The sequence below is a fragment of the Coturnix japonica genome, chromosome 5, assembly GCF_054131305.1.
Source record: "Coturnix japonica strain WE chromosome 5, WE-NBRP24, whole genome shotgun sequence".
Lineage (NCBI taxonomy): Eukaryota > Metazoa > Chordata > Aves > Galliformes > Phasianidae > Coturnix > Coturnix japonica.
Window position 1 is genome coordinate 53,229,391 of NC_140667.1, and position 27,867 is coordinate 53,257,257.

General features: G+C 44.5%; 1 protein-coding gene across 2 annotated transcripts; it reads right to left on the reverse strand.

Annotated features, from left to right (window-relative positions):
* Window positions 1-330: 330 nt before the first annotated feature.
* Window positions 331-27,732, reverse strand: TMEM260 (transmembrane protein 260). Of its 2 annotated transcripts, XM_085549637.1 has the most exons (16): window positions 27,611-27,732; window positions 24,125-24,156; window positions 23,170-23,321; window positions 12,648-12,825; window positions 11,135-11,248; window positions 9,116-9,295; window positions 7,763-7,803; window positions 7,498-7,581; window positions 7,004-7,121; window positions 6,256-6,428; window positions 5,451-5,622; window positions 4,563-4,711; window positions 3,382-3,558; window positions 2,756-2,809; window positions 2,334-2,424; window positions 331-827 (listed from the first exon to the last, which is right to left on the reverse strand). In XM_085549637.1, exons 1-16 carry the CDS (start codon window positions 27,726-27,728, stop codon window positions 555-557), a joined length of 2,106 nt encoding a protein of 701 aa, XP_085405763.1. In that variant the 5' UTR covers window positions 27,729-27,732; the 3' UTR covers window positions 331-554. The 2 variants fall into 2 exon arrangements, with proteins under 2 accessions (XP_085405763.1, XP_085405764.1); XM_085549638.1 differs by lacking the exons at window positions 23,170-23,321; window positions 24,125-24,156; window positions 27,611-27,732 and adding an exon at window positions 18,256-18,326.
* Window positions 27,733-27,867: the final 135 nt, after the last annotated feature.

Sequence of the window (27,867 nt, forward strand, 5' to 3'; positions counted from 1 at the left end):
CCACCTCCCCACAGCAGTTGCTGCATTTGTTCCCAGGGGGTCATTTTGGCAGCACCGAAGAGGCACAGCCAAAGCATGGAGGGCACCTGAAACAGCACACAGTCATGCACCTGCAAGGGCTCCATCCTGCATGCTTGTCCTGATGGAAACCCACCTACCCATGCTGCCCCATGACAACTGTAGAAATACACAGACACACAGACTAAGGAAAAATGTAGTAAAACTTTGCCTAACAACAGTAGCAATGTTTAAGGGCAAAAATTGAATTTTTTGCATCTATAAACAATGATGCATCTAAAAACAAATGTAAATGATATTCACAGTGCTGCCTTTAGGAGGAAACTCTTCTCAAAACATCGTACTTTATTTTGTGATGAGCTTCTTCACGTACAAACTGTTCATTTGGCAACAGCAATCAGATTCCAAACAACTGTGTGTTCCTGCAGAGCTCTTTTGGTCACCGTTTACCAGCATTCTCACATTGTCCATGACCAGCTCAAAGCTCTGGACCTCATAAACCTCAGCACCTGAGAAGGAGTGCAGTGGAAAAGGCACTATCCAGCTTGCCGCTTCAGCTCAGCTTTCATTCCCCTCAGCCCCTGCAGCTCTTTCTGGAGATGCTTCACAGCCTGTAGAATATCCTGCCGCTGGGGATCATCCTCTGCTTTCTGGGTGTAGAGGAGGAAATGTTTAACGGTTTCAGAGAGCAACGCCTCGGGGTCTTCACCCACACGATGGAGACGCAACATCCTCTCGCAGGCTATTGCGTAGTTTTTGTGCCAGTTCACTGGGTGATGTGGATGAGAGCTGACAATTTCTTTGTAGGACTGTTAAATGGCAAAAAAAGAAAAGAAAAGAAAAAAAAGGGGACAAATTAAGCAAACAAAGGGGACCAACAGCTCTTAACAGTGCTTCAGAACTGTCTGTAAAGGAACAGATGCTTATTTAGATGTCTACATCATCCAGAGTAAGAGCAGTTCTGAAACTCACTCTGTGTTTACCATGTGATTTGTGGTAGCGTGAATCCAAAATCCAGGGATTTTGTGCAGCAGTTGTTTGTTTAGAAACATTACAGACAACTGAGATAACCCCAGAGCACATTATGCCCTTCCTGAAGACGGAATCAGGCTGGGCAAAGAGGAATTTCCCTGCTGTGCCTGGGAAAACATTGACTCAGTGTTCCAGGAGATCGAGACATCTTCAACAGGACTTGTGTAGTTTGAATCATAGAATAATAGAAACACTGAATGGCCTGGGTTGCAAAGGCCCACAGTGCTCATCTAATCCCAACCCCCTGCTATGTGCAGGGTCACCAACCAGCAGCCCAGGCTGCCCAGAGCCACATCCAGCCTGGCCTTGAATGCCTGCAGGGATGGGGCATCCACAGCCTCCTTGGGCAACCTGTTCCAGTGCGTCACCACCCTCTGGGTGAAAATCTTCCTCCTCATATCCAAACTAAACCTCTCCTGTCTCAGTTTCAAACCATTACCCCTTGTCCTATCACTGTCCACCCTCATAAACAGTCATTCCCCCTCCTGTTTAAAGGCTCCCTTTAAGCACTGGAAGGCCACAATGAGGTATCCTCGGTGCCTTCTCCAAGCTAAACAAGCCCAATTCCCTCAACCTTTCCTCACAGCAGAAGAGTTTGCACAGGAGGGTTTGCTAAGCATCAGTATTGATAAGCTCAACAACATGCCTGGGAACATCGCAGAACAGAACAGCAAAAATGACAGAGAAATGGGCAAAATTTTAAAGGAAGCTATTTACAGACTATTTGCTGGGATATAAAACATCTCCTCTCTGCTGACACACACTGATCATTTCGTGCATCTGCTGGCATCTCTGGCAGTGCAGCATTTATTGAGATACCTACACCAGCTTACGTGTGTCATTCTCTGCTGTGAAATGCAGCAGAATTAATTTGCAGTGAGAAGACTGTCGGATTTTACACTTGCTGGCTCAGATGCACGACTGTGTAATGACAGAGAGGACAAGTGCATAGAGGGGACGTTAGGACAAGCAATCTCTTGGCACGAGTTCGGAGCCCAGCGCAGACAACATAATTATAGCAAAAGGAGGGTGTTGACTGGTTAGCTTTTGGCATCCTCCGTGACCAAGAGGGCAAGCAGGAATGGATAAAATCCCTGAACAAATCTCTTTGAATCTGCTATGCTACTGATTTGGATGAATGAGAGAGAATGCAGATTACAGGACAGCCTATCTAGATACACTGCAATATTTCCATGTGGTCAAAAGAATTAAAGGAAAAAAAAAAAACCAAAAAAAACAGATGAAGACTGCAGACAGTATTTGTAACAAAATATATTACTTACAGTGTATGCCAATGTGTACAGCCGTGATTTCATTTCTGCAGGCACACTGGCAGTTTCTGCAAGGCCAAATATAAAGAAAGCTGTTTTCATCCTAGGAGAACAAGAGAAGAAAACACATCATAGCAAGTGCTTAACATAACCAGCTCACATCCCTGATCACGTCTTCAACGTGTCCATAAAGCTCTTTAATTGTATGAGACAGTAAACAAGATTTTTTCAAGTCACCAGTGATACAGATTTCTTTCCATCGCATGCCCAAACTACCCTCTGTTCATCAAGATGCTTTGAGCAGAACCTTTAGGTGAATGAAACCATTGCTTTCCTTCTGAAGTTTGGCACGTTAAGATCCAATAAGGTCATGCACCATCAGGCTGCCTGCTTTGGTGTGTATTTCCACGCACTGGGGAGCAAAAGAGCATCACCTGGCTTGCCACATCTCCTCATTGGCGACAGCTTCCCAGGAAGAGGGCTTGAAACTAAATGGGAATTCAAATAAAATTCAGCCATCAGATCCATGTCACTGTGTTTTGCTCCCCGCACAATCATCCCTTCTAACCCAAGCAGCGACAGACCTCCCAGGCAGCAGAAAACCTGTCATGAAGCCTACGGCTCTGACAGCAGGGAATTCAGCTGATCCTCAGTCATTCATAAAACTTTATTCCTCTCCCTGCACATGAGGAGCCTCTGGTGTTTATATCAGGTGATTCACAGCATCCCAGCTATCCACAAGGCAAGAGATGATTTTTACCATCCCTTCATGGCTCAGCCTACAACATTTAAAGCTTTGGGTGTCCCATGTCCTCAATGGTTTTGGGCTCCCAGTCAAGTTTTAGGATCAGAATTGGACCTGACAGTTGACTAGAAACGTCCTCTTTGTTTTTAACAGTAGCAAAAAAAAGCCCAAACCCAACACATGCATAGCTATCATGTGTTCCAAAACACAAAGCATTAAGATTAAAGCCCACATTTAATTTCTCTAACACTGCAATGGATGTGGTCATGAGGAATAGCAAGCAGGAAGGCACAGAGCTGTGCCTCTGCCTCATACCTCCCATATTCTTCCGTCCAGTTATAGAGATTTCTTGTCAGACGAATCCACTCTTCTGGGTCAAAGACAGCATCAGATGGAACCAACTTTTCACAGGTACCCCATGGCCAAAGTGAGTAACTCCTCCTCCACGTTGAGTCCCCTTCATGAAGACCTATGCAGACAAACACTTCTTTACTGCCAAAAAAAGGAACAGAGAGAGGAATGGTGAAGCCATTTTACAGGCCCTGGGCAATCCCATGTGCTTGAGCTCCCCACCCAACCCATGTTGGTGCAGCAGACAGGTTTCAAGCAGCACAGCTGTACATGTCCCTGTTCAGTGCAGGGGAGCTGAACCAGATGACCTTTAAGAGTACCTTCCAACTCAAACAACTCTATGATTCTATTACTTTCTAAAGCACAGGTACCCACCCAGAGCATCTCACAGTGGTACATGCACGTCTCTGGGGCAGTTTGCTGAACAGCTCTGCAGACAAATGCCCCCATGGTACTACAAACCTCATGCACCTGAGTAGAAGGCACCTCCAGGGGAGTGGTCCTCTCTGTGTCACACCTTACATCCATGTCAAAGCAGGAGAAGCCCACTTCGTCCCAACAGCACCTGGCCCTGCTTGTCTGCCTCCCCACACTCACCCCAGCTAGTCTAACTGCAGATGCTATTCTTATTCATGGGAGTATCTAATCCTTTCTCCACTCTTACTAAGCTATTTTTATATGATGATTATTCCTGGAATACATTCATTCTATGCTAATCACTTGGCCACAATGCTCAGGAAGGAGAAGCTGCAGCAATTTACTCTCCAACCATCATCATTTTGAGTACACAGGAATGTTTCTTTTTTTGTGTGTGTGATGAATTGTGTCAGCAAAAGAGAAAAACAAACCAACAAACCTTATTTTTCCTTCCTAAAATCCAAACTTACCTCAAAACAATGAGAATTATTACACCTTGTTCAGCAAGATATAGTATTGTTCAACAGTGCTGAACAACATTATATCTGGATGGACTTACTTCTGTGCAGATATTTGCTTTAATTGCAAAAATAATCTCACCACTGGGGAGGAAGTCAGTAGAGAAAATTGGTCTTTTGGATGCAGCACCAAGCTGTTCCATAAACAATTTCAAGAGGAAAAAGGTTGAAGATTTTAGGAAAGCTGTTACATATGAAAGAAATGCTTACTGTTTGTTTGCTTTGAGGAAACTGTGGAGATTAAAAGTGAGCGTCCCATCGGGTAATATTCCTTCCACAGGGTTCCACCGGTTCCCAGGAAAATGAACACCAGGTAAATGCTTTGCCAGCTTGGGTAAATACCATTCATAAGTCATCATCTATCACCAAAAACATTATCGTAATTAAAATAAGAAGCACAGTTTCCATCCATTTTAAACTAGCAGCTGTAGAAATGCCTTCTGTGTGAATAATGATTCCATTTATTCAATAAGGGCTTTCTCTCGTCTCAGCAGTGACCCAGGAGGACCGGGCCATCAGATCAAACCAGCAATGGCTTCTACTTGGAGGAACGTGATCATTGCCACTGAGAATAACTCTATGGAGACACAAAATAGCTACAGCTGTTAGGAGACACAAGAGAGCTTTGGTTAGACATGAGGCATTGGGTGAAGGCTTCACCAAAAATGACAGTCCCCTGTTGGAAAGCCAATTGCAATGATTATGTGCTCGTAGAAGTACAGCTGTGTCTTTCTGCAAAGAGGATTCTTCTCTTGCCATTACTCAGGGGAAAAAAAGCGCAACCACAACCCTAGGGGACACAGCATCTCCATTTGAATTAAAAAAAAAGAGAGAAGTCTCCACAAGCACCTTTGCTGGACCAAAATAACATAGGAGACCTCAAGAAATGAGCTTCAACATGGCAGAGACCTAGTGAAAAAGCACAAAGCCCCATTGCCCAAGAGGTGCTGGCTGACCCTCAGCCCTCCAGACTGCTCCCAACATGCAATTTTCTGAACACAGAAAGGATGAAGCTTCCTCAGCAAGGTAAACATCAGCCCTGTACAACAATTGGATATCTGCCATGTTGTCTCCTTCAGTATCACCTTCTGAACATACCTCTTGGTCCACTAACGTGATATCTGGCCTCACTCCTTCAACATAATGCTGGTAACGAAGGGCGTTCCCAGGTAAGTCTCCTCTTAGCAAAATCACTGCACCCATTGGCATAGAGGACAGCAGGTTTCTTGCAAACTTATCAACGATGTCATTATTGCTCTGATCACAATCGCTTAAGGAAACAGATGAAAAAGAGCATTTCAAAGCCAGGTTCTTGCATGGTTTTGCCCATCTTTAGAACAATTTTATGCAATAAGCATCCAGTGGTGAGGTCTTTCCCCTTGGTCAGATCTGGCTAAACAGCATCATGTCCACATAGAAGATACAAACTGGAAGCCTTTAGACTACTGTTCCCCAGAAGCTAGAACCAGAGTCATACCACTACAGTTATGCAGAAGGACACACACACAGTGCATGCATTCATCTCAATTCTGGTCCTTTTTAGCTGATTTTTCTTCATGGGCTAAACCTAAAGATTTATTAGCTGGAAATGGAAGTGCCACTACATTGTAAGTATTTGAAACCCTCCCTACCCTCTGAACACTTTTAATTAAGATTAGCCAGTGGATGTGCAAAGCAAGGATTTCTGCCTATGGAGTCTGTGAGCTCCACCTGAGCAGCCCTACTACTATACTGATTTTTACCTAACCCACTGCAGAGTTCTCAGTGTGGTTATGGAATAAGGAAGATCACAACATGTAATTCATAAAAATATGAAAGAAAAACTAAGAAAAAGTACTAGGCACCAGGAAACCTGAAGTAAAGCATGGGAAAAGAGAAGGTGATGCCCCAGAGGATGTCTTACCTATAATTGGCCCAAAGTTGAGCAGTGACGAGAGCCCCAGCAGAAAGCCACTCCAGCCATGGCAACACCCGGCTGCCCTGCAGCACAGCACCTCCAAGGGACACAAGAGCAGGCAGTCCCAGCCCAGCCAGCACTGCCACAGCCGCATTGCTCTGCATCCAGAACCTCTCCACCTAGGACACAAGGTGCTACATGCCAGCTGATGTGGCAATGCTTCCTTGGGATGCAAGTCTACACTTTTGGAGTGGGAGTCTCCCAGCTGAAAAGCTCACAATTGAAGAGCAGACAGAATAAGGAAAGGAGAAGTTTCTTTCCTTTATTCATAGAATGGCCTGGGTTGAAAAGGACCACAGTGATCATCCAGCTCCAACCCCCTGCTGTGTGCAGGGTCACCAACCAGCAGCCCAGGCTGCCCAGAGCCACATCCAGCCTGGCCTTGAATGCCTGCAGGGATGGGGCATCCACAGCCTCCTTGGGCAGCCTGTTCCAGTGCGTCACCACCCTCTGGGGAAAAAACTTCCTCCTAATTCTTCCTCTTAAACACACATAATCTATCTCAATATCCAGAAAACATATTTATGCTTCCCCAGCTAAAAGGAACAGAAAATGTAGCTGTGTGTTTACACCCTGTGCATCTCCAAGACAACCACCTGCTCTTGATTTGCAAGGGACCCATCAGCCAACGAAGCATGAACGAGGCTGCTTCCAAAAACCAACACCCCAGAGCAATTTTCAGAGTGAAACTTACCACTCCCAGAAACAGAGGCTTTGTAACATCCAAATTTGCTCTCCAGGCGAAGAAGAGTGAATAAACACAGAGCATTCCAGTGAAGAGACAAATGACGGGTGATTTCTGTTGCTTTATCCTATAAAAGATAACACAGCACTATAGTGGCACGAGTAGGAAAAAGTTACATGTGCACGAAGACAGCTGTCTCTGTGCATATCTGAATGTATTTAATGCGAGGAGCTGGTGGGTCTTTCTCTACTTTTGCAATTTATGAAACTTTTGCTTTTCAGAGCATGCAGCCATCTGGATCTCAAGCTTTTTAAGGCATCTACAGAGTCACGGGGTAATCAGGTGCAGGGCTGTTTTGCTCTTTGTCAGTAATACAGGATAACAGCTGAAATCTCTGCCCAAGGAAGCAGTATAGCTCCCTGTGGCACAAGGCAGAGAAAGCACCTAAAGCTCATGCTCAGCCAGTAAGGAAATGCAGGTGGGAGCATTCCTCTCCAACTTACGGCAGTGCTGTGCTGAAACAGGCCATGAGAGCCAGGGCGAGGACAGGAAGAGACAGCTCTGATCTCATCTGCTCCAGCTGGAAGCTGTGGGGAAACCGGTGCATGTCTGCATGACCTTCAATTCAGTGCCTGAACTCAGTGCAGCAAGAAAACAGGGCAGCTGTATGGCACAGCACTCCTGTTCTGCTGGGGTTGAGTATACGAGAAACAGGAAGAAGCCAGGATTTTGAATCCCCAGCAGTGGAATGGTCATGATTTTACTCACATCAGCATCTCTCTCATACTGGATCCGGTCTCGGACTTGGCCTGGATTAAAAAGAAAGAAAAGCCATGAGAAACCCACACACTGATTGGAGAAAAGTCTTTCTGCTTTCTGCCTGCAGAGCCCTGAGTGTAAAGGGCTGCTCTAGAGCTACTTAAAATCATACCACAGCAATCACAGGGAACAGGAATTGCTTAAGCAGAACCAAAGACAGCAAATTACTTGAACCTTCACTGCAAAACTTTCCTCCTATTTTTTTGTTTTACATTTTGCAAATGGTGTGTGGTTCACCACCCAGATGAGCCCAACTCATTAATCTGTGACCAGAGCACATCATATGGCTTAGCTGTGAACTCCACTGTATCTGCGTGACCTGGGACATCTCCCCACATCCTGGGAGCACCATGTGGGCCTCAATTTCTACTTCCTTGCCTGCTTGGAGAAGACATCCAAGGTCAATCCTAGAATCCTAGAACGGCCTGGGTTGCAAAGGCCCACAGTGCTCATCCAGCTCCAACCCCCTGCTGTGTGCAGGGTCACCAACCAGCAGCCCAGGCTGCCCAGAGCCACATCCAGCCTGGCCTTGAATGCCTGCAGGGATGGGGCATCCACAGCCTCCTTGGGCAACCTGTTCCAGTGCGTCACCACCCTCTGGGGGAAAAACTTCCTCCTAAGATCCAACCTAAACCTCCCCTGTCTAAGTTCAAAACCATTCCCCCTTGTCCTATCACTGTCCACCCTCATAAATAGCTGTTTCCCCTCCTGTTAGACACTCCCTTCAAGTACTGGAAGGCCACAATGATGTTTCCCCAGAGCACAACCCTTTCTTTTATTCTCAGCCTTCTGCACTGAAATCTCTGATTTAGGATGGAAAGTAGGGGTGCTGGGTATTGCTCTCCTTTGGTTGCCAGAGCCCAACATCTAAGTTGGGACTGAAGCAGAAAGATGCAAATCCTACACTCAGTAAACAGTCACGTCGTATCTTCCTCTCTTTGCAAGAGCACAAAGCAGACAGAATAATTCAGAGCAAGGGACTCCGAGGTTCCCATTCACTTCAATGCAACATTACCGAGATGCAAGTTAGAGGAATCTCTTTTTTGTAAATATGAGACACCTGGACAGCCCCCAGTAAATGATACAGCTCATTCCTTAAGGACAAAGAGAATCAGGTCTTTCTTTCCCAGCCATCTAACCCATAACCAGAAAATCTGACCAATCCAAAGGTCGAAATCAGAGAATTGTTTTTAAAAGAAACGTCCAATTTTTTCACCTCTGAGCTATTTAACACCATTAACATAAAGGTCCTGCTACCGCGTCACTCCAAAGAAAGCCACATAGAAAATGAACTTTATTTACCAGATTGAATGTCCCATATTCCTCCCTGAGAAAATGGGTCAAAAATCCTCGAAAAGTCGTCTGGTCTCCCCATGTCCAACGGGCTCGATTGAGGTAGGACGAAGCCGGCAGATAGAGATAAGGCAGCAAACCAGCCAAGAAGCATAAACCCAACTTCAGCAAATGGCCTAGGGACAATTCCTGCACCAAAATATGTCATATTGCATAACAATGTTTATTTTAGTTTAATCGTGCTGGAACTTCAAGAACAGATAAAGAAAAAACATCAAATATATTTACACAGAGCTGATCTCTCAATTTATAGTAAGTCCCTACAAAATGCTATGTTAAACCTTACGATTTTGTGGATTACTAGGAAACTGCATCAAACTGATCTCCTTTGCATGGCAGGGTGAAATTTAAGTGAAGCAAATAATATTAGCTAGGACTCATGAGTATCATACTCATTGCATCTTTCACATTTAAATCATGGCATGACATGCATAGATGGCTGAAGCACTGCAAGGCTGAGATAACCCACTTTGCAGCGATTAAGAGTTGGCTGGTATTCCATCTGGCAAAAAAAAAATGCTGCTCTAGTACAACTACACACATCATCACCATCATCAGGAGTCAGTTTTGCCATTTACTTTATCGTGATTACACTGGCTAAATTGGATAGGCCAACTTTTGGGTTGGGATTTTCAAGACTGCCTAAGGGGTCAGGAAGACAAGACTTTCAAAGGGACTTCTGTGCCTAACTCCTTTAAGTGCTTTGGAAAATCCCACCCTAGAATATTGCACGCTTGCTTTATCATTAGCCACCGTCCTGTCAATCAAACACTTGCTCAGAATTTGGGGTTATGTGGAATAGACACCATTCAGCATTCAGAGCAACGACCTATGGAGCAGAGAAAGCAGCCTGATAAAGTTGGTGGCCAAAATTTCTTTAGAAGACTGGCTTTATTTTAGATTTATTTTTAACTGGAAGGCGCTGCTTGTGATCAAATATCTCATTACTAGGTGGCTTTCTGCAGCATGCTTTTCTGGGCTGTCTAAGGTATTTCGCAGGAACGCTGCATTGCAATAGCATTCGCCCTGCTGGAAATCACAGAGCTCTGTGCACCTCCCTGGTTAAAAAACCAACTATGTTTAAAGAAGAAAAATACACTGCAGGAACCATCACTTTGTTAAAGGGAATAGGAAGTCTGCAGGGCTTTTGCTTGAAGCACTGGACTTTTGAATCAAGCTTGTCTGAACTGCATCTTATCTCCTGCTGTTCACATTCTTCACTCTAGGCTTAGCTATAAGCTGTGCCACTGTGCAGAACCACACCTGATCTGCCAGGCTGAGGATGCAGAAATACAGGCAGGAGCATCCCAGCACAAACTTGCCCAGCTGTCATCTCATGGTAGAAGGTGCCTCATCTGAGAGTTCATAGAATCATGGCTTGGGTTGGAAGGGACCTCAAGGATCACCAACCCACAGGCAAGGATGCCAGCTGCTAAATCAAGTACTAGATCAAATTGCCCAGGGCTTCATCTAACCTGGTCTTAAACACCTCCAGGAATGGGGGATCCAAAGCCTCTCTGTGCAGCCTGTTGAAGCAGCTCACCGCTCTCTCTGTAAAGAAATCCGCCTGACATCCAACCTAAATCTCCTTTCCTTTAGTTTAAAACCATTCCCCCTTATCCTGCCACTACCTACCCATGTAAAAAGTTGATTTCCCTCATGCTTATAAACTCCCTTTAAATACTGGAAAGCCTCAGTGAGGTCTCCCTGCAGTCTTTTCAATGCTGAACAAGCCCAGCTCCTTTAGCCTGTCTTCATAGGAAAGGTGCTCCAGCCACCAGATCATCCTCATGGCACTCCTCTGGACCCTCTCCAAAAGGGACTCTTGCAGGTCACACAATGATGGACAACAAGTCAATGCAGTTTCATTTGCTACTACCAGGGAATCAACACAGAGAAACTCATCTCCAATCATAAAACAGTGCTTTAAAGAAAGCTAAAACAGCCGCGAGTCAGCAAAATACGCACCATCTTTCTGAAGAGCAGGAAGAGAACCCAAGGTACAATACAAGCAATATAGAGCACTATCGTGTGCTGATTGCACAAACTGAGGCCGCAGCAAAAGGCACCAAGTTTGGCGACCTGAAAGGGAAAAAACAAACAAGCAAATAGCTTATAATTACTCTTCAGATTGCAAAAGCAGCCACACAACAAAGCAGCATGAATGCAACCCACAGTACACTTAAGAGAATAATGCAATATACACCTGTGAGCAGTGGTCAGTTGTAACACAAACAACACAGGTTACTTCAGTTAATTTCCATGCCATAAAATTAACTATGCCATTTCTATGTACGGAGATATAACAGAAGTTAATTCTGTCCTCTTGTGCAGGCACAGATGGCTAAAGTCAGGGCTACACAAACTCGCTAAGCAAAGGGAATTATATACAGTATCACTCAGTAGTATAATTTCATTTCAGAGTGTTTTCTGATAACAGAGATAACGTGTCCAGTGACTGAATGGCATGTGAGGTATAATCCTTTGCCTTGGTGTGGAGATGGGATCACTTGGTAGTTTTTAATTAGAATTTAACACCGGATGTTGGTTTGTCAAAGGAAAACCTGCTATAACATCAGATAAAATCTTTGTGGTCTTCAGAGCTGCCCTGTAGGACTTGGGACACCTTAAAAGTTCTTTGGTGAACTCCAAGAACTCCAAGGACTCTTTAGCCAGTGGCAAAACATGTTAGGTGATAACTCGTGAAGCTGAGTAAACTACCACTGCGGGCTCCTGAAATTCTAATTGTTAACCCAACAAAAATCCTTTTATTCACACAATTTACAGGAGTCATAGCAGGCAAGTCAGTGAGAGGAGAGATCAGATGTTCAAGTAAAGTAAAGCAGAAAGAACAAGGCTGGTGAGTGAAAACCATCCGACCACCCGGCCTGTTCCCAAAGTAGTAAATACAGCATGAAACGTCTCTGTGTTTAATAACAGCATTATTTCAGGGGTACTTTTCATTTCAAAAGAGTATACACTGAACTGCACAGGACTGACTGAAAAATCGGCTGTTTCTGTTTTTCATTAGAAACGTGGGTTTTTCTGACTAGATGAATTTTCCTGTAAGACGTATCTATTTACCCTTGGGAAAAATAACTGTTCTACCAACAAAACCTTGAACGCTCACAGCCTACATTGAGTCTTTGATGCAGAAAATTAAACTTTGTGCTAAAACATTTAGATGGAAATGATTTTGCTTTTTCCATTTCTATCCTCTACGTGTAAAGCAACACAAAAATGCCCATCCAGCACGTCCCAACAAAACCCTTCAGCAAAGTACACAGGTTTCAAAATGTTTGGCAACTTCCAGATGGGTCAATGATCAACATCATTGAGCTCAGACCCAAAATCTGCCCTCCCTTGCTTAAACCAAACTGAATCAGGACTAAATGAATAGAAAATTAAACACTCATCATAACTAATTGAAAATAATAATAATAATAATAAAGAACTATTCACTTTGCTTGAGATGTTTTACCTTTGATCTCTCTTTTGCAGTGGATGCCTCCTCAAAATGCACGGTAAGAGCCATAAGCAGCCCCACAAACAGATTGTTTAAGCTAAAAACCTCCGCCGTGATGGACCACTGCCATGTTAGACGAGAAAATGAAAACACCCCCGCAGCAAGGATTCCTCCAGCATATGAGCCAGAAAGCCTGCAAACACAGATAACATGAAATCTTCTTTTCCAACAGAAAAAAAAAAAAGGCAAAAAAAAAAGCCTACTTTATTGTCCTTTTTTATTTTTAAAAACACTATAGCAGCTGAAATTATGACTGCCACCCAGCATCCTTCCAGAACATTATATGGTTAATGCGTCCCTAATAATTTCTTTGCAAAGGTTTGCAATTAGGAATAGCACACCTTAGCCATCCCATGTATTTGCAAGGCACCAAATACTGGTGAGCCAAGCTGGCTTTTTCTCCACAAACACCACAAAAACTCCTGGTATTCAATTCAGTTCCAAAACCTTGATGAGCAATGACACAGCAGGTCATGGTACGCTGAGCCAGAGAGTCATGCCTCTAACGGGATGCTCTGTGCTGGAGGACACATGAGCAGAGTGGTGCAGCCTTAAGTTCATTGAGGCCCCGCATAAAGAGTGGATTAGAGCTATTGGTGATGGACAGCATTAGCAGAGCTTTCCTAGGGCAGGTTGGACTGTCTCAGGGACAGGCAGGGATTGCAGCATCCATAGCCCTGGGATGGAGAGGTGCCTACTGGAGTCAGGGAGAGGGGACAGTGGGTGCCATCTCCAGCTAGATGAACTTCAGCTCTTGTTCCCAAATGAGCTTGGGGAGAGCAGAGGTCGGATTTAGCCCAGGAATCCCATTGCACCCACTCTGCTGGTTGCATTATGGGTGCTGGTCTTTGAGCTCTTTGGAAGCTTGGCTGTTTCAGAGGTCTGTCCCATAGGAAGTCACCCGGGAGAATGGGATGGAGGGTAGCACAACCAGCTCAGCCATGTCTCCTCCAAGGACTAATAGCTATGACTATGGTTAAAGCTGCTCTCTAGAAAATCTCAAGCTCTATACAGATTGGTGTTTTTCTAATCCCACCCCAGGTATGCATATTTCCATTTAGATATAATATTCCCAGCAGGTTTAAAACAAAAGTAGTATATTCTAGTCAACCTCTTTCTCAGGCTGAATCATCAGCTTGATCATCAGTACCTGAACACTGACCGTATCCCCTACTGCATGGTTTGTTCTCCCCATCAAAGATGAGGCATCCATGGAAGAGTAGCTTATAGAGTTCCTTGGAGAACATAACTGAAGTAGATGTAGATAAGCAAACAGAACCTACAGCCCTTGCAAAAAGGGACAAAAGGGATTCTGAGAAAGCAATCTCTCCTCTCCTTCATCATAAGTTTCTTTCACTTTCCCAAAACAATCTAAGCTCTTCCAGCAGGCTGAAAAGCTGACACATTTCTGTAGATGTCAGAGGACTCACGCAGTTAAAACTGGGAACTGTAAACCATTAAAAATGAGAGATGGCATCCATGAGGAGAAGACAATTAGGATAAGGAAGTGGAAAGATCTGACCTTCACTTCTCTTCCTAACATGGGACACGCTGGATGGCCTGTGGCTGCCCCAAAGATATCTGCAAAGTAGAACTTGTTTATCCTCTTTGTAAAGATCTGCAACTGCAGGACATTGCAGGACACTTGCAGTGTGTAAACTTCACAGAGCTCTTCACAGTCTGAGCATTCAGCACAAGAAGCTGTCACTCAATACCCATGGCACTCAGCAAAATAAAAGCCACATTACGACCATACTGTGATGAAGAAGTTGCTATTTAAGTGTTTTTTTAGGCACAGAATTCCATTGCGAAATCTTCAATAAACTGGATGCTCACTAGTAACTAAATGTGTCAATTATTACAGGTTTTCCAAGAGCATTAGTATAAAGTTTCAAGTCACACAACCACATAGAGGTTTTCACAGGCATCAGTGCTGCTCCACTGATCCTCCTACGAAGGCAGCCTGACATGACAGACTTTCCCTTAACCAGCAAAAACTTATAAAGAAATAGGGTTGTAAATCCACTTGAAATTCTTGCAGGGAAACACAGTAGAAAAGATAAAACAACTTTCTCAAACACCGTGGGAAAGAGGAGCAGAATTTCAGGCAATCTTCTCAATCACTGACCAGTTTTCTTCGTCTTCCCTAGAAAAGAGCATCTTAGTAGAGTTCAAATGAGATTGAAGAACTCCCATCCCCTGATAAAAAGTCTCAAACTATGCTTCAAGTTTTATGAAACAAGGCTTATGGAAAAGTTACTGAACTCAAAGCTTAAAAGCCTTATCCCAGCTATGTGGGCAGGGGACACACCTACTCACCTTCCAGCCCCGAAGTAGTGCAGGTTCAGAATCCAACACTGGCACAACCCATAGGCTTTTGGGAAGAAGAGCTGACATCATCTTTAGTTTCCACTGAAACTTCCAGGAAAAGCTTCCTGCTAAGGAACAAGTTCTCTCTAAGAACTTGTTTTTCACCCAGAGGGTGGTGATGCACTGGAACAGGTTGCCCAAGGAGGCTGTGGATGCCCCATCCCTGCAGGCATTCAAGGCCAGGCTGGATGTGGCTCTGGGCAGCCTGGGCTGCTGGTTGGCAGCCCTGCACACAGCAGGGGGTTGGAGCTGGATGATCACTGTGGGCCTTTTCAACCCTGGCCGTTCTATGATTCTATGATACATTTACAACTGATGATTCAGAAGGAAACACTCTGAGAACTGTTAGTGATAAGATCAGGTATTTCCAATCAAAACCTAACTGTCAGAAAATAAGACAGCAGCTCTACTCAAGACAACAGGTGATGGAGCAAAGCAGCACCAGCAGAAATGAATCTCACACAGCTATACCACACAATGCTGGCCCCAAACGCAATGAAACCTGCCTCGTGGCTGAGCTAACGTGACCCACATGAGGATTCCTATGTACGTGGTAGTGGGAGAAGCATGAAGATAAGAATAAAATAGAGAAAGGAAGAACTGGAAGAGCAAAATGACGGAGACTGGACTGGAGGTCATGAAACTAAGAAGCATGAAAGCATGAAACTAAGTTTCACGAAGCATGAAACTAAGAGGATGAAAGGATTTGCAAAGCAGGACTGCAATCTACAAGTGAAGATGCTGTTGGTGACAACATGTTGCAGGCAACAACTCCTTTAAAGAGAGACACAAATGGTATTTTAATGAGTAAGTCACGTTATGGTGTGGAACAAGTTGAACATAAGAGATGAAGGAGATATAACTACAGCAAAAGCTCTGGGACATTCAGCCTAACTGGAACCTTATGAACGTGGGCAGGATCCCATCACCCGATAATGTGCTACGAGGGGCAGAAACAGTGAGCAAAGAAGAATCCACACTGTCAAATGTGAGAAGTATTTTCCCATGGCATCCCTAAATATCAAAGACTAAAAATATATTTAGTTTTCAGGAGCATGAATATTAGAACACATACCTGGGTTTCAACACCAAGGACACAGGCAACACAGACTACCTTTAGTCAGGTGTATTGGGGCTGCAGGTTTTCATATTAAGCGCTAAAACAGCAAGGAAAATTCAGATTGGATGTTTAAATGTGTCTTTGCAAGACTTTCCATCTGCAGGTAATCGCTAAGACGTGTCAACAGGCAGTTCTGTTCAACATTCAACATTCAGCCTCTGTTCTAAGTTTGGTAAAACTATCTCTTAAGCCAAGAGTACGGGTTCTACCTATGCTCAGTTAACAAACATCTTAGTGGTTTTGCTATTTATTTAAAAATTAATGCCTGAAACTTCGTATTTAGTCATTTGCAAGAAGCTATTAAACGATTTGGGTAAAGCTATATGGGTACAGGAATTGGAACTTAACTGGAATGTTTTAGTTAAATGCAATCTTCAGTGCACTGGCTTCTTAAGAAAAGTCAGCTAATCAAACCACATTTTATATTTGAAGCTAATGTATTAAATGCTGGAAACACCTATCTACTAAAATAAGCTGATTATTTCTGCCTTCTGTTTCCTCCCAAACTTTAGAGGGTAGCCGATCTGTGTTGATTTTTCTTTTTAAACACTTTTGGGTATAAGGAACAACTCTCTTGCTTTTAACCATCTCCATCACTGAATGGATTTTTTTCCCCCATTTTCTTCCTGCTAAAGGGGAGCCAAAGGAGAACGGGACTGAGAAGACTCAACAGCCTTATTTTAAGTGTCTCTTCTAATCAGAACAACTACTTTTTAAAAGGAGAAAACAAATAAAAATCAAACATAAATTTAGGACCGAAGTGTTGACAATCATCCCCCCAAACGCCAGTCCCTCTGGGTCTGCCTGTCACAAACACTCAACAGACAAAAGCTGGTTTCTCCTGCTCTCAGCCCTGAAGAGCCGGCACAGGTACTACAGGGAATAGCAACCCAGATTTTATTCTCCCTTAAGGACCTCATGCTCAAGAGCCACTTGAGCTATGCCTGCAGCCTCCAATCCCAGCACTGGAGGATGAGGCAGCACAGAACCCAGCTCGGTTCGCCAATCCTGATGGAGTCCTCACGGCCACAAGGAGATGATAATAATAGAAAGCATGCAAAGAGACAGGAACATCACAAACAAAAAGAAGGGACTGTCAGAACTGGCTGAGGAGTACTGATGCAGAAAGAATTTTGGCTAAGGAAGGTGATCTTGCCCACATCCTCTTACACATCCTCTATGGGATGAGAGGCTTGCAGTGAAGCCACCACCACTAGAGCTCTGTAGGGTCACACTGAGCTCCTCATGTAGGATGACCCCAAGACACCACGACCAACAAGGGGCCTCAAACACTACCAGCACATGCAAGAGGTACCCAACCAAAGGTTGGGAAGAGGGGGCTGCACCCCTACCCAAGGAGTATGGCAATTGAGTGCTACCACACCGAGCCATCCCAGGGCAGCTCATGGGGCTGAGCAGCTCCCAACAGGCCAATAAAACCCATTAGAGCTGTGCTGCTCTAGGAAATGCCCTGCTGTGCTTGCAACTTTCTAATAAGTCGAGTAAAAACTGCACTTCCAGCCACCCAAGCCAGGAGGGAACTTCTCTCCCTGTGTCTTTGTAAGCAGAAAGGGAGCATTAGTTAGGCTTGATTCACAAACTCAAAAATCCTTAGAAAATAGGTATGGCTTGATCCCGGGTGCTCAGAATAAATGGTGTCTGCTTCCAGCAGCCAAAAAAAAAAAAAAAGAGAAAAAGAAAAAACTCTCGGTAGGAACCGGCTTTAGCAATTTGAATGTTTTATAAGTTTTTTTTTTCCTCCTTTTTTTTTTCCCCTGTAATTGCAGAAACTTTTCCTAATCTGACATTTGTTAAAACCCCTTATTAGAAATTATGCAGCTGCGGTAGCTGCGGCGAGAAGAATCCAATGGAAAAAAAAAAAAAAATTAAAAAATAATTTTTAAAAAAATTAAAAAATAAAATACTGGAGCTGGCTTCACAATTACCAAGTCAGCCCATGCAGCCCTCTGCTATTGTGCGGGGTGGCATAAACCCCCCGGCGGGCTATCAGCTCCCTGGCAGGCAGGGGGCTGTGCTATTCAAAGCGCGAGATACAAGCTGCGGGGCACAAACCTGGCAGCTCCCATCTGACCCCGCAATCCCCGGCTGGTGACAGCTCCAAGCTCCATGGCAAATTAGGCCTTCTCACATTACAATTGCAGGAGACAGATTCCATTAGCGGTATCTGAAATTGAGTGGAGAGCTGCTCTGTTATCAGACTTGACTCATAAGCGCCGCTATTAATCAGAGCTATGATAGCATTTATATATTTCAAGCTATCTGCTGCCGCTGTGATATTCTGCTACAAAGGGTTGATGGGACTTAGGGAAGTGAACAATAGAGCTTTCTGGGAAAAGCAGAGTAAATCAAGAAAGTCTGTGACTTCCGCACATTCTGAAGGGATTGCGGTTTACATAAATTTTCTCCCAATTGGAGATTGAGCTCTTCCTCATCTTACACATGGGATTTAGTTGTCACTCAATGGTAACAGCTGTGAAAAGGTGAAGCGGCCCACCGCTCAGAATATTGCCTCCGCTTTTAAAGCAATTAACCCATGAACAGGAGGATACCTGGTGATATCAAAGGGATTAAGCCAGGCAGTGCATTATTAACATTTCCTTGAACTAATTCTAACTCTGACTAGCTGTCAGAAAAGACTCTTCAGTCTTAAAAAAAAAGGGGGGGAGGAAAAGAGAGTTTTTGCCCTGCTTTTTCTATCCCCCCTTCCAAACGAAGCAGTTATTTCAGCCTAATGTGCGTACTTCAGAGCCGAATGCAAATGAACAGATTTGTTCACGTCTTCACAGCGAACTCAATGCTGCTTTATTATGGCTGCACGGGGGAAAAAAAGATATAGATGATCAATTAGTCGGAGGTCACAGTAGGTAGTCCCCTAAAAGCAAATCAACACTGAAGTACTCTCCATTCTTCACTTCGTCATAAAACTTAGTAACTACTCGTTATGTGCGCTTCTGAGCGTGCATTTGGCTACAATGGCAATAATAATCTAAAATAATCTGTAATCTGGAAAATCCCAATGTGCCCTAATAAATGATTTCTCGCTCTGTGAAGCTCGGCGTTCTCCTTTCTCATGCCTACAGTCAACGGGGCAGCGATGGCTGCTGGAGCATGTTCTTCTCCCTCAATCTGCATCCAAAACCCCCTCCCTGAAGCCACATCCCATACAGTGAGGCTGCTCTTCTACCCTGCCCAAAATAAGGGTCAGGCTGCTGGGAACTCCACCACTTTGCATACCCAAAGGATGCAGAGCATCTCTCCACTCAATACATGCATTAAGCATATTTTTTTGAGCACCTCTCAATTCTAGGGGGTTTCCAGCCTCTGTTTTTCCTCCCTTTAGCCATGAGCATCTGCAGGAAAAAGTCACATCCTCCCACACACCTTGCCCATCAATGGGTCATTCCCACAGGCGCATTGGAGCAAGGAATCTCAAAGGGGTCAGGACAGTAAGTCAAGAACACCTCTACCATACCCTGTGTACATCACCATCAGCCCTCATTGTCAGCATGGGGAAAACAGTGGGCTCCAGCTTTCACGTACAGCTACGGCTTGTAGCTTGGCAGAGTGGTGAGGGATGCATATATCTATTTATATACATATACACGCGTGCACATATATTCCTATATGCATAAATAGAAATCCATATATGCTTTTTTCTAATGTGTATAAAAGTCCATATATATATATATGGATTATATATATATTTTATTATATATTATATATATATACACCTATATATATTATATATATATATATACCTATATATATATATATAGGTATAATATTCTCCTAATATGTATAAATAGAAGTCCCAAATTTAATGCAATACGCAGAACAGCAGCTGAAGAGAAGTAAGCTGCTCATCTCAGTGCAACATTTTCCTCCTTTTCAAATGCTGATGTATAACAAGATTGCAAGAAGGTGGAAACAACACCTTCTACCCTGCGACTGCACCTGCAATAGTTCAGCTTTGTATGTCTGCACAGAGCAAAACAGCCACGCTATTGGAAGGTAGGAAAAATGCACTTAGAGCAAGGAAAAGAGCACCATTTCTATTCATAACAGAGAATGCAAAGAACGCATCATCTGTGCAGAAAATTACACTTCACATTATAAGAATCACATTATAAGAACATAATTGGTTTACTTTGTCAACTTGCTATGCTTTGCCTCCCACAGTAAAACAAATAAATATTTGTTCAAGGAAACAATCGTGGAGTCGCACTCGCTGCGTCCTAAAAACATAATGCTGCTCCCCCGTCTTTCAAAGCAAAGATGAATTATTTCCATCAGTTACAAGCAGTCTGAGAAAACTCTTTGTAAATGCCATTTTACGATAATTACAAGCGATTCCTTAAGACTTGCGCGGAGGGGAAAAACAAATTTGATAAGTAATTCAAAGGAGCAAAACGCTCATTCAGCGATAGTCTGGATTACTGACAAAAGGGCTTTTTGCATTCGTGCGGTCCGACGCAACTTTGTTGGGAGAAGCACAGCTCTGCGTTTAGCAATGAATCAATCAGAAGGCTGAGCTGCTTCCTATCGCCCTGCAGAGCATCCCGCCAGCGAGCACCTGGGAGAGGAGAAATCTGGTTAAATTATGAACGGACCGAGCATGGTTTGGTCCTAATCCCACACGCACTGCAGCGCCCTAAATAATGCCAAATCATAACCCTTGTGTTAAGCAGGAAAATAAATTACCCCGACCCAGTGTTGGATAAAGTCAGGAAATGCCTCTCTGACAAAAAGGAGAGAGTGATCTACGAGGAAAAGATGTACTAAAGGCAAGGGCTGGGAAATACAGAGCGGTCCCCTCCCAGCCCCGCGCGATGGCAAACTGCACCATGCCAAGCTGGTGGGTTGGCGGGGAGAAAAGAAAGGTTTTAGAGGTTAAGTTCAGGTCAGACGACAAATGAAATTGTAACAGCCCAAGTGACATTGTATAATGTCTTCTTCCACTCAATCAATAGGGCACTGTGAGCCCCATTACCATAGAGATGGCTTCCTCCTTTCTGAAGGGTGTCTATTGTTTGACGAGAGAGATTTGCCACTTGAACCGTGCTGCTCCCAAAGGATGTGTACTTCATCAATTATTTGTATTCCTAACATCTACATATTTTCATATTAACGTCCCCAGCGTTCGCGCGGCAGAAGGAGCGGCCGCTCGCTTTTCCTCTGGTACCGAAGGGCTTTCAGGGGTCACCCCGTCAGCTCAATTTTAATTAAAACACAAAAATGCAGCAGGATTTGATAGCCTGGTTTAAAGCTTTTGTGAAGACACACAATCCCGGTTCAAAACAAAACAGATATCAGAGGCTTTGGAGCAGACGGTGCCAAGCAAAATGCTTTCGGAAAGACTTCTGTTTGGTTTAAGCAGGTGGCAAGAGAGGAAGAACTTTCTTTTTTTACTTAAAAATAATAATAATAATAATCGATTTTAAGGTGCTTACAGGGAAAACCACGACATTGTAATTTGTAAATAAAAGTGACCCACAACACCTTACAAAAATCAATCACCGTGAGGCTGAATAATTGATTCTGTCACTCACTGTCTTACAGCCAGGAAATAATTTTCCGCAAGCCCCGATAGTTTCCACCATCTCCCACTTCCAGGTTTTCCGTTTCTCGATGCGAGTTTCATGTTTGACAGACGCAACCCCTTCCAATCCCGATTAAACAACAACATTAAAACCTCTAGAAGGAGAAAGGAAATCCCCAAACTTCGCTCATCATTGCCCCTTTGCATTCCTGCATCTCCGAAGCAATGACAGCATCCCCTCGTACACACAAAAGGGTCATTTGGGGAACAGTCACGTTTGAGATAGAACTGTAAAACAGGGCAGATCTCTACAGTAATTGGAACAACTGTAATTAAAAATATAAAAAGCAGAATTCAATGCTTGAAGGATTCAGACTTGGTGATCCTTACAGGTCCCTTCTAACTTAGGATATTCTATGATTGAAAATACTGAGTAGTTCCACACAGGACTTCTTAATGTAATTGGAAAGCGGGCTCACACAGGAGGGCAACCCCTCACCAAACACACATTACGATGTAGGATGCTACATAAAAAAGCACTGACTCAATCTCACATCTGACCCAACACTAAAATCAATCCTACTCCGTAAGACGCAGCACAGCAGCTCCTTCAGCAGAGAAAAGTGCACCCGCACACAACCATGGGCACTTCTTGCTCCCACCCTTGTTTTGGAGCTGCACAGGATCTGGTCCCATTTATCTCTGCTTTTATTCTGAGGCTTCCTGGGGGTGGGCAGGGTGCTGTGAGCTGGGTTAGAAAACAGCTTTGCTCAAAAAATCAAAGCACCCTGTTTTTTCCTTGAGGACTGCATCCCCAGTCCTGATACCATTTCAGATTTCACTGCCATCCACAGCCTAGAAGCGTGCCCTATTTTCCCCGTCAAAGAACATTAGAAATTGTTTGTCGGGGTTGCAGTAATCCTCTCCAATCTGGGTCAGGCGGAGGTTAAGTGCGGGGAGAACTCACACATCAAAGGCTGTCGGGGTGAGCGCAGCCCGGGACCGCACACCTCCCATGGGCAGGGTGTGGGGTGTAGGGATGGTGCCGTGGACAGGGGACACAGGTACCTGCCTCCACTGGGAGCTGTGATTAAACCCAGCTCTTGCTTTAGCCACAGGTGAAGCTCATCTCGTTAATTCAAACGGACCATCTGCATCTTCCAAGAACGACAAACTTCATTAGTTCTGCTTAGTTAGAGCGCTTGCTGATTTGCGATAATGAGCCCCAACAGCCTGTCACCTCTTTGTCAAGGGAAAGGGCATACTTTTTTCTAATCGTTACTATTACTATTTCAAAAAAAGAAAATATATAGAGAAGAAGCTTTTGTGCAAAAAAGAAGGTCAAATTCAGATTAAACTGCTCCTTTCACCCGAGGAACTAATCCCAAGCAGGCGCTGCCGGTCGGGGGGGGGGCTCAGCCCCATACCTGAGCACGGTGTAGAAGAGCAGCATGGCCGCTGCAGCTCCCAGCACAGCACACAGCAGGTTGACACGGCCCGCAGCGGCCCCGCCGGGCAGCAACCTCATGGCCAGCCCGGCCAGCAGTGTGAACAGCGGGTAACCAGGCGGGTGGGCGACCTGCAGACAGAGGGATGGGCTCAGCAAGAGGACTGCAGCATCCCGATCCCAGCACCGCATCCCAGCATCCCGGTATCCAGGTATCCCCGTTCCCTGGCATCCCAGTGCCCCAGCATCCTGGTACCCCGGCATCCCAGCTGTTTCCCCCCCCCCTGCTGAATGCTTTTAGTTTTGGTGCCAATTTTTCACTCCGCAAATATTTTCCCCCTTAGTGGATTTGGCGGCAGGCGTCACCCGCGATAATGAGCTGCAGAGAAAAGAGGTGACACGTTGCATTATCGCGCCTTAAACTGCTTGTTGTTTGGGTTCACAGTATATTAGGGTCATTCAAAAGGCTGGTTTTTTTTGGTTTTTTTTTTTTATTATTATTATTTTTAAAAAAAACCCACACAGATTCTCAACTATTTTATTGGGTAGCAAGTTGAAAGACCACACTGCTATCGGATTACCACCGCGCTGACAGTCCTAAGGTCTTGCCTAAAGGGATCATGCACCATAATAAAGTTTATTAAATAATAAAACTTATTAAAATTGTTAACCCGATTTATTTTATTCTCCCCAGCTTATACAAAATTTGGGTTGATAATAAGCCAGCTACTGTATATACAGTAAAGCCTTTGCTTTATAATTTAGTTTAATTGGATTTAAAACTTGAAGTAAATTGTCGCGTGCTGTACTTATAAGTTAGTAAAAACTGTGGTTTGAAAATAAATTAATCTACTTTACTCCATGCTTAATTAAACTTCCTTAATTCCTAAAACTGTTAATGAGAGCATTGATTAAACAATAAAACTAATACTTACTCCAAGCTCATATGCGGCTGTGATCAGCTCCCCTGTGAAAAAATAATGTAAAACCAATAATTACTATTAGGAAATGACACTCCTCCAAAGTTTTCAAAATCCAAATGCTTGCATTGGGGTTTTGCATTAATTTGACTGGATAAAACTGTAAATCTGTGGAGATTTAACAGCATGAAATTTTCTAAGAATATTTTCTCCCTCTGATGTCATGGCACAAAATATCTTTTGTATGTTTCCGCACGACTTTTATGAACAGATAAGGGAAAGCAGAGGTGAGCTCGGTTACAGCACAGCCTCAGACATCCCAGTTGCAGACACCTGCACGCATCAGTGTGTTTTTAATGTAAAACCCATTGATTTGACGACTCTCGGCGCTTCCGTTGCGATGCCTCCTAACAAACTGGGTGTTTCTCATTAAGAAAAAACAACCGACTGCAACAAGCAAACAGAAGTACACACGGCTCATATTTTAAAGGGGTTTAAATGCAATCACTCTGCAACGACGGTGCTAAAGAAATCCCTGCAACTTTGCAAGCAACCCTTTACCTGTCAGGATGATGCACTCAGCTCCTGCTCCTGTTACACAACAGCACCAAGATTTTGCATTTCATTTGTACTCGATGCTGGGATGAACGACTGTCACAGAACCACACAGCAGCAGAGAATCCTTGGCATTTTTAGAGCACTTGGAGCTGCAGTGCTGTGGAACTGCGTGCATTAAATCCAGCCTGTGCACACAAGCACATTCAAGCTCAGTGGGCTCAACAACGAGCCAACAAAATTAAATATTACAGCACTTGAGGCATTGATTCTGTGATTTTCTATGTGATTCTATGATAATTTTATGCCATTCTGTGATACTTCTATGTGATGTTTCTATATGATATAGTTTCTAAATGACTCTATGAAATAGCATAGGCTCCGGTTGGAAGAGGCCTTAGAGATCATCCAATTCCAACCCTCTGCCATGGGCAGGGTTGTCCCTGTATCATTTCCATGTGATTCTATACCATTTCTATGCTATTCCATTGAATTATCGTGCAACATTTGCTATCCCAGCTAAACCAAAGAGAAATTGCTGTTTATGGAATCAGAGCCTCATCTTACTACTGTCTTGGAAGGGCCAAGTTTGAGGCAGCTTCATCCCATCACTGGATGGCAGAAATGCAAAATAAAGGGTGATGTAGGATGAATTTCTTCTCCAAATAAGCAGTGATGCAGTGGCAAAGCTGGGTGCATCTGCCCAGGGAGCAGTGGGGTCAACATCCCTGGAGGTGTTAAGAACTGAGGGACATGGGCAGTGGGCATGGTGGATGTGGATTGATAGTTGGACCACTCTTTTTGAGAAGTATTTCCTCATATCCAACCCAAAACTACACTCACTGAGCTTCCATGTGTTGTGCTGATGTCAGTTTGCACCACACATACAAGCAACTCCAAAGCAGCACAGCCACAAACCCAGCAAAGGTCCCAACCCCAATAAAGGTGGTCAGACAGTGGGTCTGAACACGCCTGAAAACTGACTTATCTCCAGCATGAGTTGGAAGCAGTCTGAAACATCAGAATGAAACTTCTTTTTGTGCTTGAGTTTATTTGATCCCTTTTGTAAGCAGTTTTAACATCTGTGGATGTATCCCAATGAGCTCTAAAACTCATTCTCTTGTTTCTTTATTGTAACGCTAAGTAACACAAGAAAGCTGCCAATGAAAATATCTACTGCCTTTTACACTCCAGGATTACTGCAAGCTTCAGGAACAATTAAAAATATACGGATCACTTAAAAAGAATAAGAATAGGCTCCCTGCCTGAAAGCAGATACAGCAAATCCTTAAGCACCTCTTTACTCACACAAGTAGCTTCAGCGATTTCAATGGCACAGGCTGTGAGCCCATCAGTGCTTCGAGCAACACCACACAGAGATCCCAGAGACCACAGTCAGGGCTGCAGTAGGGCTGTTATCCATGAGAAATGAAGGGAATAACCCCAAAAAGCCATATTAGCATATGGTGGTGGGGCTGTTTGCAGGGAAAGCCCAAATAGGCAGCTGGGATGAGGTCATCTACAATGGCTGGACTAAATGATCTTAGTGGTCTTTAACAATCCTAGCCTCACATACCTCACCTGGGCTGTAGGATGCAAGGGGGGATTTGGAAATAAATTCTTTTAACACTTGGCATCTCAAAGCACAACAGAGTCCCTACAATCTCACACGGGGGTGCAGGGAGATGAATAACACCTAAGTGTAATCACACCCATCTGAATGCACAAGCTGTGAAAACATACAAACCCACAATCTGCAAACCCAACAGCCCTCTCTTGAATATTCCATTTCTATTTAATGTGCAGCATGGATCTGAAACCAGAGTTTGGCTGGAGTTTTAACACTCTTTCAACTCCTCTTTGCCATACAAAAGAAGGAAAGCACATCAGTATTCTTGTTCTGTGAGCAAAACATTAGGGTACCTAAAACATCCCAATCACAACCACAAAGACATATAGAAGCTGGATGTTTTTAAACACAAAATGACACTAAATTCACACAACTGCAGAAGCCAACAAGGGAACCTTCTTCCTTCTGCTCATGTCAGTAAAGCAAGACACAGACTGTGAGAGAGCCACATTCACAGAAGGGCAAAGGCAGAGATTTCTGTGCACTGTAGGGCAATTGGAATCCATGCATCTGATGAAGCCCAGGAGGTGGCTACAATGTGCTGAGCCCCAAAGATGAATCCCTATAGGATGGCTGCAAGGCCCCAAACCCTGTTGGTTAGCAGCACCGTAACAGGGGACTGTAAGCAACAGCCTACACATGATGAGCATCCTTATGGGGTGACAGCAGTGCAACAGCCTCTATAGGATAAGCATCCCTATGGGGTGACAGCAGTGCAACAGCCTCTATAGGATAAACATCCCTATGGGGTGACAGCAGTGCAACAGCCCCTATAGGATAAGTATCCCTATGGGGTGGCAGCAGTGCAACAGCCCACACATCATGAGCATCCTTATGGGGTGACAGCAGTGCAACAGCCTCTATAGGTTAAACATCCCTCTGGGGTGACAGCAGCGCAACAGCCCCTATAAGATAAGTATCCCTCTGGGGTGACAGCAATGCAACAGCCTCAACAGGATGAGCAACCCTACAGGATGAGCATCCCTAGGGGTTGGCAGTAACACACCAGCCCCTGTAGGGTGAGCAATCCTTCTGGATAACTGGAGTACACTACAGCACTCCTACAATACAATCAGCCCCTATACTGTATAGATCCAAATGATCTTTAAGGTCTCTTCCACTATCGTGGGGCATCAATGCAACAGTCCCTACGTAGCACACCTCCTACAGGTCAAACATCCCTATGGGGGTGACAGCAACCACACAGCTCGGGCCCTCCCCCCGCTGCCACCACCCCAAGGCCTCCCCCCGGCCCGGCCCGAAGCGCAGCCCCCCTGCCCCGTTCCCTGCCCCATAGCGGGTGCTGGGTACGTTACCCGCATCCCCTCCGGGCAGGCCGGGCGGCACGGTGCCCGCATACACGGCCACAACAGCAGCACCCACCGCCCCGGCAGCGGCCACAACAACCGCATCGCTCCCGCTCCCAGCGCCCATGTGCGGCCGCTTCCGTCTTCAGGGTGGAACCACCACTGCAGAGCCAAATGAGGAGGGGGGCAATTGGTCATCCTCTCATTGCCTTCTCCTTCCAAACAGCCTCCTGGGAGCCGTCGTTATTTATGTAGTGATAGAGAAT